We start from the raw sequence: 16,510 nt of genomic DNA, 5'->3' as shown, positions 1-16,510 counted from the left end.
CACCTGTGTTCATTGTCCATAACACACACCTGCCCATACCATAACGCCACCGCCACCATGGGCCACTCGATCCACAACGTTGACATCAGCAAACCGCCCACCCACACGATGCCATACATGCTGCCATCTGCCCTGTACAGTGAAAACTGGGATTCATGCATAAAGAGAACACCTCTCCAAAGTGCCAGACGCCATCGAATGTGAGCATTTGCCCACTCAAGTCGGTTACGACGACGTACTGCAGTCAGGTTGAGACCCCAATGAGGATGACGAGCATGCAGATGGGCTTCCCTGAGATGGTTTCTGACAGTTTGAGCAGCAATTCTTTGGTTATGCAAACAGATTGTTGCAGCAGCTGTCCGGGTGGCTGGTCTCAGATGATCTTGGAGGTGAAGATGCTGGATGTGGAGGTCCTGGGCTGGGGTGGTTACACGTGATCTGTGGTTGTGAGGTCGGTTGGATGTACTGCCAAATCCTCTGAAACGCCTTTGGAGACGGCTTATGGTAGAGAAATGAACATTCAATTCACGGGCAACAACTCTGGTGGACATTCCTGCAGTCAGCATGCCAACTGCACGCTCCCTCAAAACTTGTGACATCTGTGAACTTCCAGTGACCAGTATGAGGGAGTGTGAGAGTGATAACACCAAATTTAAAACACCTGCTCCCCATTCACACCTGAGACCTTGTAATACTAACGAGTCACATGACACCGGGGAGGGAAAATGGCTAATTGGGCCCAATTGGACAATTTCACTTAGGGGTGTACTCACTTAGCGGTTTAGACATTAATGGCTGTGTTTTGAGTTATTTTGAGGGGACAGCAAATTTACACTGTTATGCAAGCTGTACACTCACTACTTTACATTGTAGCAAAGTGTCATTTCTTCACTGTTGTCACATAAAAAGATATAATCAAATATTAGCAAAAATGTGAGGGGTGTACTCACTTTTGTGAGATACTGTAAATACATGATCTGGTAAAAAGTGCTGCCAGAGATCAACTTGGGTGGTGAATTGAGAGTTAGCAGAGTTCCACTGTCCCAAACTCGTAGGCTGCTAGGCCAATCATAGTACAGGTAGGCTGCTAGGCCAATCATAGTACAGGTAGGCTGCTAGGCCAATCATAGAGGTGGGTATGACAAAGAGGCGGGTCAGCTGCAGACTCAGGAGGGGAGGGGGTTGACCAGCTTAGAACTGGAGATGACAAACAGCCTGGGGATCCCACTGCCACAGTGGCCCATTAGCTGTCCCACCACAATGACCGGTACCACCACTGAGTTACCCTCCAGGAAAACCTGCTCTTCCCAAATGGTGAAGATCTAAGTGCACAAATACTGCTGCATGTGGGTACAGTAGATTTACATCAATAAACGGTGTTGATAGATGGTCCATGGACAGAGCACATCTGGATAGATGGTCAAGGGACAGAGCACATCTGGTTAAATGGTACAGGGTCAGAGCACATCTGGAAAGATGGTCCAGGGACAGAGCACATCTGTATAAATGGTCCTGGGACAGAGCACATCTGGATAGATGGTCCAGGGACAGAGCACATCTGGATAGATGGTCCAGGGACAGAGCGCATCTGGATAGATGGTCCAGGGACAGAGCACATCCGGATAAATGGTCCAGGACTGCTCTGTTTCTCTCTCATATATATGTACTATTTTGGCTCCATTGAAATTGCATTTTAACAGAGCACCTGGCTAGACTACTGCATATTTAATATATTGTTTAAGGTTGAGAGCGGCCTCAACTGGTGCAATCTGGGAAAACGTGCATAAAACTAAACGAGGTACAGTAGATATAAAAGTCTACACACCCCTGTTAAAATTCCAGATTCTTGCGATGTAAAAGAATAAGACAAAGATAAATCATGTCAGAACTTTTTCCACCTTTAACGTGACCTATGACGTGAGCAATTCAATTTAAAAAACAAACTGGAATCTTTGAGGGGGAAACATTTAAAATAAAATAAGAAAATCATGGATTATTTAATTAACCTGAGATAAATACGAATATATAAGTGACTAATGTCACTATGGGATTATTATGATGAATGGAGGGTTAACCTGAAGGCTTTTGTAGTCAAATAAATCTCAAACGTTTCAATTTATAGGCTTTTTTCAATAGCCTGATTATTCCCCCAACAGGGTATTAATTAGAGTGTAACAACAGAAAAAGCATAAAAAATAACATATTGTACTAGAACAAAATAAAAGAAATGCATGCAGCTTAAAAGAAAAACTATTCCTACCGTGTGTCAGAAATAAACTTCCCAGTCATGACAGCTCCTGCCGCTGGCTGTGCTAGTCCTACTACTATGTTCTAATGGAATTCGTTAAAAAAGACTTGGGAAGTTTCGGTTCAGGGTGAGTCACCACGTACTCGTGGTCACCAGCGCGGGGAGTGAGACGCCACCTTCCCTACGCTATGTTTTGTGTGCAGTGCTCGCTCAGATGCAGGCGGGCAACCCGTCGGAGGAATAGGATCGTAAATAGAAACACTTCAGAGAACAGGTGGTCTAATAAACGTTAACGTTTAGACGGTACGAGGAGACGATGAAGATCATTGCTGTTTGCTTGTTTGGAATAAAATCATTTTGACTCCAAAGAAAATTAATGATTCGAGCACCTGGAAAGTAGCGTAGCGAGGAAAAGGCTACAAGTCAACGGAGGCACATCGGGAACTAATATGAAAGTGACAGTGTGTTTTGGAAGGACCAGAGTGGTCGTTCCTTGTGGCAATGGAAATATTAAAGTTCACAGTCTTATCGAACAAGCCGCCATGAGATATAAAAAAGCTATTGCGAAGGTAAGAAATGTTTCATGCATTTTTGCAGAGGTTGTTTTTGCACTTCTAGGATAATATTGTAGCAACCCGTGTACAGATTGCTCACAATGGCGATTTTCTTGGACGAAAATGACTTATGTTTATATATATAAACAAGTCATATAAACATATATATTCTGTGTTGACTAATTTTTGTTTGATTGACATGGTGTGACGCTAAAAAGAACTTGCTTGAGCCACGAAGGTGGAGTAGACTAGCTTATGCCACATCAAATCTTTTTAGCCCAAACTTGTTGCAGCTGTGACAACAGCGCTATAACAATATTTGGTGCGAGTGATACGCATGTTTATTAAACCTCGATCGCAATATAAATTTCTCATGCCTGTACTGAGGATTTCAAAAAGCATCGGTGGTGTGCTTTTCAGTCATTCGTTTACAGCGGACCTGGACATGAGGCACATTGAGAAATTGTGCTTTGGACGGTAGGCTATCAGAAGTTGATAAACGCCTAAATACCCGTGTCAGTATTCGCGCCACAAAGCAAAGTTATCGACGCTCTAGAATCTTTTCCTGGATTGCAGAGATGGAAGCCAACCTACGACTGGCCCTACAACTCCACTGGATTCCTCTGCAACGGTTCTAATCAACGCATTTTGGAATATGTTTTTACATAACCTAGGCTACTGTTGACTTTCATGTTTGACAATTTGTCACAGACCTATACATAATAGCCCAGGCCTATGATGTATTACCATATCCTTGAATTATCGCTAATCACTAATCACATTTAGTTTTCCATATCATTTACACATCTTTGGAACCTTGACTCTCTTATGGTCTTACAGACACATAGGTTATATGGACTTGAGTACAATAGTTTATAAACTTTGAATCTTAGTTCACATTTCACCGATTGACCAAACTGATCATTTTGACCTTTTTTCAGCGCACAACTATGGCTGCAGTCCATTCTGTTAGTATTGTTGTAAGAAAGGGATGATCATTCTCTTTTTGCAAATGTGTTATATCCTAAGCAATTTGTTAGCAATCCTGGTAAAGGGTTTGTTGTGTTAAATGCAGGTGTCGCAGGCTGCCAGTCATGTTTTGAATAGTACTGTTGCTCTGGCCCGCTGGTTCTGCTACTGTCCCTTGAACAATGTCTGACAAAATTTCTACTGGAGTCACTGGAACCTTGGTTTCATGGTGCTGCCAAGATATTTTGTGAAAATGTTCCGTTCTACATTCCAGAGAGAAAGAGAGCTTGGTGGATGGAAGATTCGTGTTTAGGATGGAAGAATGGTTGGGAGGGCAAGAGGGAGCTGAGCAAATATTTAGTCTTCTTTAGATTGGAGGATGTTATATTATGTTCGATTTCATTATGGAAATTCTTCTCAGAGGGGGACAGAAAGACAATCTCCGATATGGTCATCCAGCCAGGCTTCCAACCTAAGATGTTACCTGTAATTTAACCAGTGTGTGCCCACTATTCACTTGGAGCAAGCCCATGTCTTTTAAATAACTGCCCTTCATGCGAATACAAAATTTCACATTGTGACACCATTCTACATCCCTTCTGTTCAGCTAGCTGTGCAGTATGAAGTCAAGCCATTACTTCCGTGTTAGAAATACGAAGCCCCGCCCTCTCCTACGGACGTAACACAAACCGCAACACCGTCCCTGGGTCGGGCATGGTTGCTTGTTTTCCATGCTTCAGTAGAATGGAGGCCACTGCTCCATTGATCCAGTAGGGGTAGGTTTCCCACTGCTCTATCCACACGAGACTAAAGCCGCCAGGTCTGCCAACGAAACGGTCCTTATCTTTGGCCCCATGCTTATTGAAACCGAAGGGGAACACATCACCCCGCTCGATCTGTTTTCTGCCACTGACTGGAATTTACAGAAATGATGCAAAAACAGTGAATCTGCCTGTCGTCGAATTTCAGTGATGGTGGCAACGCTGCACGGGGAATATGGTCTGTTCATCATGAACCGTGTAACTCAAATCAAGCATGTTGTTTTCACATGAACTTTTGATTGCTTGTATGCCTCTGCTGAAACCTCTTTTTATGTGAATGCCAAGGTATCGGCTGTTTCTTTAAATTCTCCTGTGAGAACTCCTTTGTAAAGTTGTCATTTTAGTCACTCCTGATTATGTTTTCAAAGACCATAACAAGCTGGTCTGTCTGAAATGTGAAGCCCCTGCTGCTGATGGTCTTACTGCATCCCCACACGGCACCCTGTCTCCTGTACAGTATGCTAAATGAGAGCACTAAATAGGAAACAAATAAAATGCCCTTTGGTGAACACTGACTGATTGCTTTTGGCAGGCAGACGCTGTCTCCTCTCCTGAACCAGAGCCTGATTGCGTCCATCAGAAGTGAATCTAATTAAATCGAGTCGCAGAGTCTCTCACTGTCTGTCACAGACACAGAGGGTTGAGGGGAGCCATGTTGGATTCAGGACAGACCCCTTTGGCTTCCCTATTTTCAGTGTTTCCTCTAGGCTGTGTGAATCACAGACTCAAGGCCTCTTTACCTCAGCCAGACATGTTATAAAGCATTGGATTTTAATTGATTCACAATGTGGCTTTCAGGGAGCGCTTGGTGTCATTTGTGCAGGTGGGAAGATGTCCTTTTACTGTTGTAGTGGTTAGTCTACTTGAAATTACTAAGTTATGAAATACTTAATTCCTTTCTGGGGCAATACATTAGATGTTGTTCTGTAAAAGAATGTGCTAATTATGTTTTAATGTTTAGAAAACGCTTTGGACAAAACAAAAATAACTCTGTTGGTCTATTTTAGATGTCTGTCAAAAACTGTTGATGATCACCAACCTGTTAGACTAATTTAAAATGTTGCCATAATCCATGCCCTTTCCATGAAATTACATAATAAACATTCTTATGAAATTTTCAGGAGTCAGGGCAAGTTAGGACAAGAATAGCTGATGACGTGAGAATTTTTAGGGAAAAACACTGATGCTACGTAATAACCCAGGTTTCGGTGCTGTCGTGTGAAGTTGAAGATTGAACATGTGAGGAGAATTTGGATGGTCCTAAAATAATGGAGGTTTAACTGATGATTCATCACTCTGTGATAATTTTTTTTTAAATAGCTTTACAAGCTCTGTGTGTCAAGTGTTTGACCCCAATTTCAATCCATAATTTACGGTATCATTTTATGGCTACTACTAAAAAATTGGCATTTCGAAACTAAAGCATGGTGTTACCCCAATATTACCACTCTTCCCCAACCTTCCCAAAGGTAGTCAGTGACCCCTGACCTCTATATCCCTGGCATTCTGGCTCCTGGAGGTACACTTGGACTTCCATGAGTTAAAGTACCAAAAAGGCAAGGGGAAGTGTTCCATTCTATTTCAGAAATTCTATTTTAACTGAATGACTCCTGAGGGAAACTGGAATATCAGTTCACTTACTGAATTTAAATTGGATTGACCCCAAGCCTGTACTGTATTGAACTTTCCATTGTTGTTCACTTGCGATTTCGCTGAAACCACCATACATAGGCCTCCCTAGAGTGGTGATGTTTCCTGTCTGATAGAAAGTCTCCCTGAGGACATTTATTATGCAGTGGTGGAAAAGTCATGTACACGCCCCAGTGCCGCACAGAAGGGACGTTGTCCATCAGCTGTTAGACCACACCTGGTCTCTACAAGTTCATCAGTATATTCCATCACTGTTATGTAAGACCATTTGACCCCTTCTTTCAACTTTGCCTCTTTCTGCTCAGAGAGGTTGACCTTCTCCATCTTCAGAGGGCGCGGCATTCCATGTCTTGGCCTCAGGTCAACGATCAGATATACATTCCTGGTGTTTTTTTTTTTTCTCTTGAATATCTAGTGCCAAATTGCAAATGACTAAACGTACCTTATACTACTTTATGGCAGCGAAATACGCTGTGGCACATTTGAAATCAACTGTAGTTGTCTGAAACCCTCCAGTTTCCCTCCACTACAGTAAAAAGGTGGTACTTTACTACTGTGTATTTAAACCAGTGTTTTCTAAATTAAATCTGATCTCATTACAGTCCTAAGGACGTGTTTTCCCAGCCAATGTCTGTAACATATTTTGGGAAAGTTGTTCATCTTTGGGTGTATGTGGGTCAGTGTAGGGGATTAGAGTCATGCAGGAATTATATTGGAAGGCAGCAGACGTTATCTGGCCCTGTGTCTCTACCAGACCGGCTCCATGGCCCCAGTCACACTAGGGTCCAGAACCTTCTTTGGCTGATACACAAGACACACATTTAGACTGGCATGTTGTATGTTCCATTACAAAGCGTAGGCTTTCAGATCATGCTGTGTTTGAACATTGCTGAAGGGTGACTTTGTTGTTTCTCTGTTCATTTACATTACCTCATTAATCATTGATTTCAGTAACCTGCTAAGTCGCTTTGATGGTGTGTGTGTGTGTGTGTGTGTGTGTGTGTGTGTGTGTGTGTGTGTGTGTGGATGCTAATACATCCTAATGCTCTGAACTGTACAATTTACCTGTTTCTCTAAATACAAACATATAACCTGCCCTTTGAAAAGCCTGAACAGGGCCTGTTCTTATCTTATTGTTATCTGGTTTGTCACATAAGCAAACACTGGTTGCATTTAACGTTTGGTATTGATTTATTTTTTGTCGTTTCTTTTTATTTTCCGACCCTGGACCCAGAATGAAAAATGTATGTATTGAGCATTCAGAAAGGTGGCCTTGACAGAGAATGACAACCAATCTATCTTCCCTCAAGGTTTGAGCTTGTCTTCAATGAGTTATATTAAGCATACAGTGGCTCCAGGGAAGCCTTTAGAGAGGAATGACACAGTAGGGGTTTGGTCCATCCCAACTGAGGCCTTGTATGGAGGCATTCTGATCTTGTTGTGTCAGTTGATGGGGGGGGGGCACAAGTAATACTTACCTTAAGCTGTTCATGAACGCTGCATACCCAAATGCAACACGCAGTCATGAACACACACACACACACAGTGAAAGGAAAACCTATGCTAAACAGCCCAGCTAATGTTTACAGTTACAGTGGGAAAATGGCGTACATTATAAGGTAATGTTCTTACCGACTGAGCCTTTAATTTTCCAGTGAAACGCTGTTTGTTAGAGCGGGATGGTTGATTGATATGACAACTGTTAGACATGCCGACATTCCCGGGTTTACCCCCTGTGCCGTTGCCCAGGTGACGCGCTCTTGAGATCTGGAAGGCAGGAGCTCCCTAATCCTTATGGCTATCAAGAGCTCTCACACACAAACACACACACACACACACACACACACACACACACACACACACCGGCATCCTTTCTCTCTCTTTCTTATCTGTTCCACTGGCATTTCTGAGCGTTTTCCTGTGTGGTCACAGGTGAGTCACAGAGTGCGTTTGTTTGGAAAGGGACGTGCAGTACTACTGGTTTCATGTAACGCCGAAGCTAAGCACACATCCAAAATGACAGCGCGGTCGGACTGAATCACTGTGGGAAATGGCAAGGCTCTCGGACCACATTTACGCCTCGCGTTGAAGGTCCAGACCGTATGCACATTTTCATGATCAGAAACACGCCTGGTCCGATTGCGTAGTGATCTAAAGTGGGTTTGACCAAACACTTTCAAGGGTGGGTAAGAAGGCTGGCATGGGCGCTAACGGGCAGGCAGTGTCATCACAGCTACACAGTCGTTTTGAGAGCTCTGTTGTAATTCAGGCAAGCAGAAACAGAGAAGGAAAATGGTAGAGGTTTCAGAGAACAATGAATTTTTCAAGTGATTGTTTGTCCCGTGTTGTGCTGTCTATAGCATGAATCCAAGACACTCTTAGGGTTCTTCACTCATAGTTTGACCTTTTAGACAATTACCAGTATTATGTTTATTTGTGCCGCTAAGATGGAAAAGCACTTGTAACGTTCCTCACATGTTCTGATAGCTCTGTTGTTTTGACAGCCCTTACTGTATTCTTTGCATGGAATAAGTCTTAACTTGGAAGGCTTCTATTCTGCCCTTAAATATACACACATTCCTTTTCCATTGAATAATGGCAAGGTCTGAAGCTCTCTTTAGCTATTCATGGGCAGCACACTGCACATCCATCTGTTCAGGTGTCTCTATAAGGGAGAGTTATTCATAATTGCTTCCTGAGAACTTGATCGTGTTGAGGATATATACACTTTACTGATCTCCAAGGGGAGATATCACGTTTCAGATCAATCTATTGTTACAGCTAAAAGAAAACATTCCTGCTGCTATTTTAATCTCTCAGTTAGGTGCACTGCAAAAGGGACGGTTAGTTCACTTGTTTTTGATTCCAGCTCAAATTCACTGTATCTAGTCAATCACTCTGTTTTGTTTAGGATTTCTTTCACCTGTAGGAGTCTATTTGTTGGACTTGTTTTTCTGATCTTTAGCTTCCCTAAGATGGTGATTTGTCTACAGCTGGAAACACCGTGAACAAGTTGTAGCCAAGGCCAACTATGTGGTCGGTGGTGTTTCAACATGTTACAGCCAGGCCCCTGTGTCGTGGGCGTGCTGTTTTGTCAACAGCTTATTTTTGCCCTCAGGAGAAGTTTGAAAGCTTTCAAAAGGGTGTTCGACTGTGTGAACTTTGATTGTCAAGTACAGCGTGGAAAAGATTTGCTTTGAGGGTCTCAGACGCTTGTTGTCCCAAGGTCATCCGTCATTGTGGACAGCAGGTTTATGTACAGTAATCACAGACATTCGGCCCTCAGGATCATCAGCATGAATGTCAGTTATCGCGAGATCACTATCTGGTCTCCACTATCTGATTTTCTGTACAATCATAACAGTATTAGAATTTCATCTGACCTACACTGTCTTCAGAGAGAATACTGAGTCACAGGCAATCTTGTGTCTGCTTTTAAAAAAACGTTTTATCTGAAGATTCATGTTGCTTGAAACAATGTCATATTTTCAATATGGAGGCTGTATTTTGTCACCTTTATTAGGAACGGACAGCAGACGTTATGCGGTCAACCTTGCTGTTGCGGTTTCCTAGTTATAACAGCAGCATACTTGCCACACCTAGATCATAGGTTATTCACCCAGAGCCACTGGGAAGCATAGGAATAGTATAGGGATAAAGGTTGATGGCGGGTGAGACTTCCTGACTGTACTTCCTTTATATGACTGTGGGAATGTCCCTCTGTTGGTTTCATTCAACTCCCTGTCATCGAATCACTGAAACTCTGATGGTAGTTCCATAGGAGGATTAGTGTAGACAAACCGCGCTGTGTAAATCATGCAAAATATGCCCCAAGGTTTTATCAAACAAGACTTCAGACCTTTAGAGCTGGCATCACTGTCTCATAGTTTTTACTTATTTTCCTCTTTTTTTTTTTTTTTTCTGTTCCTATAGTGCGCTACTTTTGGGCTGCCATTTGGTACGCAGACGTCCTCTGTCATTATTATCATACAGCAGATGGAATTCTTCCTGGACTGAGCACAAAGGAGACATGACAGGAGCGCTCTGCTACTACTGCAGTCGAAGTAACCTCAGGAATTGTAGAAACACTAGGATCCAAATGGGATGTTTTCAGACATTAGTCCTAGCTGGCATTCATGATCTTGCATTAGAAGACACATCTCCTATCACTTGGGCAGTGTTACATGCTAATGATCAACAGAATCCACTTTATTCCATGAGGCACTGTGTGTGTACATAATTCATCACAGCATCAACGTGAATAGAATTCATTAGAGCTCAAACAGAAATGTTCCATATTTCTGTCAAAAAACTCCTTTGCATGACATCTTAGACATTTAGCCCACAATGTTATTTATAGCATGGTTTCCTTTGTACCTGTAAGCAGTGAGAATCAAACTCACAAGCCCAGTGTTGTCAGCGCCATATTCTACCAGCTGAGGCACACATGTGACCTGCTAGGTCCAAATAAAGGGAGTTTATCTCCAACCAATCAGAGCCAATAATACTTTTTTGAAAATGCGCTCAACCCAAGGATTCCTGGGACCAATTGGATGGAACCCATCGATTCTTGAGACCAATAAGATGGTTTGGTTGTTTTTGCGAACGGGGGAGTTGTCAGGGAGTTTTTCTGATTCTAACGTCTGTGGGTGTGGTGCAGTGTTTGGCTGCAATAGGCAGTTTGTGAAGTTTGGAAGAACTACTTGGCATGGGGATGCTTTTTTTTCTTGTTCTCCTTCATGTCGCATGTTAGAACACAGTTGACTTATATTGCCATCACTGCACAAGGAGCAAGCTAGCTATTTAAGAATCTTCTCTGGATTACTGTTTTGCTTTATGTTGGCAATGCTTTCACAAGAAGGTATTTTGTGTTACAACAGCCCCTCATTCTGAAATAGATTACTCGGATCCAGATGAGTAATGGGCTAACAGCTTGAAGTGGCCTCTGTTCATCAGCCCTAATTGTTTTTGTGAATAATTCTTCCCCTGGTCTGGACTCCATCATGTTAAATCATTGTTATTCTGTCAAGCAGAAAGCACAGTGCTTTCCTTTGCCAAATATTTGAATAGTAATTATTCCCTTGATGTATGTCATGCTAGCCCTTTGATTTCAAGTGTTTCTGTGCATATCATTGGTTTACGTTGTTATTATGTAAAAGCTACATTGACTCCAGAAGCAGAAGTTGAGGCAGAGAAAGAAGTTGGCACAAGATGATACAGTTCATACTCTATTGTTCCTTTATAGTAGCTATCTGACCATCCATAGCTAATGTGTTTCTTTCTAATGAACTTGAGCTAGTGGGACAGACTGAGGGATACTTACTGGGCTCTGTTGAGTCCCAAATTGCACCTGATTCCTGACATCGTGTACTGCTTTAAACCAGAGCTTCAGTCAGAAGAAGTGCACCATCTAGGGAAGAGAGGAGATTTACTCCTGAATGAGTCTACACTACAGTGTTGGAGTGGATTTGTCTGTGTGTTTTACAGCTTAAACTACAGTACAAGTGAAGTTTGGGCAGCTTTGGGCCTCAGTTATTAAAGGCTTAATGAAATGGGGCTTCCCTCGATGGGTATTAACACGGCATGTTTTTTGGGGGGCTGGGTTTAAACCTCTTTTTAAGGACTTATTGGGAGAAAGGTTTATAAACCCATACCTGCTAATGACCGGTCTTACAACACATTATAGCTAGATCTTAATGTATTATTACCGTAGCTTCAGGCTGTGTTAATGTGTCAAAATGATTCAGGGCCCAGAATGATCTGGCATTAGTTGATGTGATGGATGTGGCGTACAGTTGTCGCCTGTTACTTTGGAAAAGGACAAATGTCTCCATTTGCTTACTCAGGGTCACAGGTCCAGGGTCACAGGTCCAGACTGGCAGTAATGGTCAGGTAGAAATGATCTAGATCAGGAGTGTCCAACTTTAGTTCCAACACTAATCTAATCACCTCTTTCTGATTTGACTAATTAGCTCATTATCAGGAGCTTGATTAGCCTCATCAGGTGCCATGTTGCTGTGCTGTAGGTTTGGAGATAACGTTGACATACCCAGGAGTTTCCTAGGAGGAGTTCTGGCCTCAGCTGATCTAGAGGACCACTGCAATGCATTGGGAAACCTTGTGAATCAGAGGAACTGAGTCACTGTACTGGAGACCATCAAAGATCTGACGTTTCGTGATGCCTTAAGGGAGACAGGCAGTGTTGTTGGTAAATATTTCTCACTGAAGAATGCAAACATTTAATCTATTTTGGAAACAGTTTCCTAATCATTTTTTTCCTTTATGTAATCAAATAGAAGTAATCTATTTAATAGGGATGTTAAGGTATGCAAAATCCACGGTTTTGTGCGTACTGAAAATGTTAAGTCACGGTTCGGTACCGATTTCTGTACCGTGGAAAAAGACATGCCAAACATAACAACATTTCTTTTAATTTATTACAAAGTTGTAAACTTTGCTTATTTCTGTAGTTAAAGCTACACTAGGTAGGATTTTCTTTCAGTAAAAAAAACAATTACAGCATTTTGCAATTACTCCCCAGTCAGAAAGCGGTTCCGCACCAATGTCTGTTAGAGAATGACGTTCCGAATAATAATAAGAAAAAAAAGCTCTAACTCAGAGTTCTATGTTATTGTTAGCCTTGAACGGTTGTGGTTAAAACTAGACTATATGCATTCGGATCACAACGCGTACCGAACCAAAGTCCTGTCCCGAACGGTACGTTATGGATACGTGTACCGTTACAAACCTACTATTTAGAGACTTTGGTACCAATGGTACATCTCCATTTCAGGCTGTCCCAAACAACGGCTTCCTGCTTTGTCTCCTCTTGCCTTGGCATAGTTCATATTCCCTGAAGTGAGAATCCAATTATATGCTTACTGGTCTCCCAAATGTCTAACTCCCTGCAAAATCCAGTGTGGGATTGATGGCCGTTCGAGAGCCTGGAGTCAGGCTTATTGCTGGGTGGAGTTCCCTGGGTGTGCCATTTTGTAGGGTTGGAGGGGTTATCCAAATCACATAATGGAGCGGGCAGGGTGGGACTTAGACATCCCTTCTTCTACCTACCATGTCTGTTTATTCCCTTGGTATAGTACTGAGACCTAGTGAGAATGCGTTTCGTAGTGACCGCAGAGTGATTTGACTTTCTTTGTGCTTAACGATTCGTTGTTGATGCCACCACCTTGTTCTGCTCTGTTGGTTGAACAACAGCTTCGCAGCCATGTGACGAATATGTACTAGAGTTACGTCTGAGCTGTTCTTCTCATGGATTCCTCTCAATGACTGAATAAATCATGGCGCCAAACACTTTCAATCTCTGTCATGGCCGAACATGTTAGGTTGGAACCGTTTACTGACTGACTGGTTAATAGATTATGTTGTGGGCCTAGGACATTTATCAGGTAAATGATTTCCAGACTGCTGTTTTAAAACATCTTCTACATACTGATTGTAACACATGATTTATTTGCTTCTGTATGTTAAATTGGGTCAAGTAGTGAAGTTTATACAGAAAACAGGCTGCAGAGAGACTGACTGCTACTCATCTGAAATCAAGCCAGGCCTGTTTCTTTCTTTTTTTTTTAGGAGCGATGCAGATTTGAAGCAACATGTTTGGTGCTTTCCGACATTACAGAGCCTTAATCGCAGGGTTTGAGAAGATTTGTCCTGACTTACGTCTGGGAAGCGTCAAATGAGCCTGTCCAGGGAGAATGTTTTGTTAATGGACTGTATCCCTCTCCCTGAATACACTGATCCCCCATTAGACCAATGAGTGTTTCTTGTCCCAATATCATAGCTTTTCAGTGGTTGCAAAGGGAAGTTAGCAAGCTGACCCCACTGGCTTACCCTAGATTTAAAACACAAGGGGACCCAACTCATTAGGTGAGAAACCATTTTCTGGTCCTGGTATTTGTCCTCTAACTACACACCTTACTCACAAACAAACATCTTCTTTCTTCAGTTTCTTGTCTCTGTGGCTAAACAAATTGTGTTAATTTCAAGAAAAAATATAGTTTTATCTGGAACCTTCAATGTAATGCTATATTTTAAATGTGCAGTACAATTTAAACCCATTCTATAATAGTAGCTATACAATACCCCTTGTGTATGCTTTCTTGTTTATCCATTACAGGGCGAAGTTCACAATAACCCCAGCTTCAAAATATAGTTAACATGTATTTATCTCTTGCTCTCGGCACACTGTTATTTCCCAGGAGCATGGAAAGTATGGCATTGAAAGCCTGCAGAAACCCTGGTACAATTTTGCTGTAAGGATATGTCCTAACCCTCATAAATAACATTCCCATGTTCTCTGAGCATCTGTGAAATTCAAATTTTTGTCTCGTCAATTACTGGTGTTCATTTTTTTCCTATGCGTTGACACTTTGGCAGACTGTCAAAAGGTGGTGTCTCTTGTCCTGGTAACATTGCGTTTCAGCCCAGTGCCGGGGGAAGGTTGACTTCTTTCGGACACTTCAAAGGTGTGTGTGTGTGTGTGTGTGTGTGTGTGTGCGACTCCCTGAGAGCTCACTGAGAGCAGATGTGAGGGGTACAGCTCAGTGAAAAACATGGTTATTTACTAACATATCTTACCGTGTGTAACTGCAGAAATGGTATGATTACATTTTTCACAATTTTGGTGTGTGTTTGTGTGCGTGCCTGTGCACACATGCGTGTATTTCCAGTCCACACATGACCTGTGTTGAATTTGTAGTCCATGTAAACATGTCCCGTAACCTGGGTGTTCTGCAGGGAGCAGAGATGCGTTATGAAGTGTTTAGAATGGGAGCACATTTAGTTATTCTACAATCATTTGACTACTGAAGTACTTGTTCAGCCAGTTTTGTGTTGTAACCTTCCAAATGCATGTGAATAAATCCCAGATAGTTCTCAAACTTTGTCTTTAGAAGAACTGCCTCGGTCACTATGAGGTGTTAATTCTCGGTGTAGGCCTGACCCGGAAAGACACTATTAAACAGTCTGGATCTCCCAGTCTATGTCGTGCTGTTCCTTCCCCAACAAGCACTGGTGAAACATACAGCGCGGTCCTTAACTATATGGACAATTAGCTTCACAGCTGTCTCTTGTTACGCAGGTGTCCAAATACTTTAAATTGGGGGACTATATACAAAATGTGCTCTTATTTCAAAATGGTTCATCCGATTTGGATGAAAAACACTTAAAGCCCACCTTAACCCACCTTACAGGCATTGTCATTATATAATTTAAAATCCAAACTGCTGGAGTACAGAGCCAAAACTTGCCAAACTTGTGTCACTGTCCAAACACATGAATTACACTGTATGCTAGGCTACATCATGCCAAGGAAGACATCAAACCATTTACCTTTAGAAAAATTCAGGTCTTGCAATTGACAGGTATAAGTCAACATTCAGCACACAGGATTTTCCTTGGCAATGGTACAAACTATACAATCCCCCAGGGTGTGGTTTGCTGGCCTCGAACTCTGACCTGGCCCTTCTTCCGGCTAACAGCCTGGTCTTAACACCCAGACGTAGACAATTGTCAAAGCCCTACCCTGTGGCTGCCAGGACGAGATCCATAAGGTTGGAGGAGCACGGTTAGCGGAGCCAACCCGAGTCAGGCCCACACACACGGGCTGGAGAGGCTTTGGAAGGAACCCAGGGACACAGCTGTGAGTTTGTAGCCTGTGTGGGCGCTTCTTCATTTGGCCATATTGACAGGATGGCATGGTGCCCTGACCCCATGGTTGTGGTGCTAAATGGAGGCTAGTCATATACTTCCAAAATCACTGTAGTTGTCAGGCCTAGTTCTGGGCCATTTTAAATGAGCCAAAATGGTTTGAATGGGCTACTGGTCGTAGAACCCTCCTTACGCGCCTTTTGAGGCTGCGTGTCGTTGATGACTGCAGTTTGCACTGGATACAGATACTGGATTAATGAACAATATCCTGTTCCTCCTCACACCTTATTGCACCTACTGCACTAATGTAGTGTGAGGTTTATTAGCATACGCCCAATTAAGGCATTTGATTGGTTTGTTTTCTTGGGAGGCGTCACTGATTCAGGTTCCCACCCCTATTTAGGTATGTTTCTCCCATCATATTTGGGGAAGCAGTGTTTAAACAAGGCTAAATGGAGACTAACAATGTGGTCATGGGTGGGGGGTGGGTGGGTGGGGGGGGGGTTGCTCTCCCTTTTCCACTCATCTTTCTCCCCTTTATGTTTCCCTCACCTCCTTCTCATTAATTCACTCCTTCCCCACTCCCTGGTCCTGGATGGGAG

At 42.6% G+C, this 16,510-nt stretch overlaps 1 protein-coding gene across 6 annotated transcripts in view; it reads left to right on the top strand.

Moving 5' to 3' along the window:
- Positions 1 to 2,379: 2,379 nt before the first annotated feature.
- The window catches only part of LOC105019433 (partitioning defective 3 homolog), a 333,861-nt gene continuing 319,730 nt past the window's right edge, over positions 2,380 to 16,510 (top strand). For all 6 annotated transcript variants that reach the window (XM_029116272.2, XM_029116267.2, XM_029116271.2 and 3 more), the window contains exon 1: positions 2,380 to 2,817. In XM_029116272.2, coding sequence (XP_028972105.2) covers positions 2,698 to 2,817 — 120 coding nt within the window. In that variant the 5' untranslated portion in view covers positions 2,380 to 2,697. The remainder of the gene's footprint in view (positions 2,818 to 16,510) is intronic.

Source organism: Esox lucius, chromosome 21 (assembly GCF_011004845.1).
Source record: "Esox lucius isolate fEsoLuc1 chromosome 21, fEsoLuc1.pri, whole genome shotgun sequence".
Lineage (NCBI taxonomy): Eukaryota > Metazoa > Chordata > Actinopteri > Esociformes > Esocidae > Esox > Esox lucius.
This window is presented reverse-complemented; position numbering and strand designations above follow the sequence as displayed.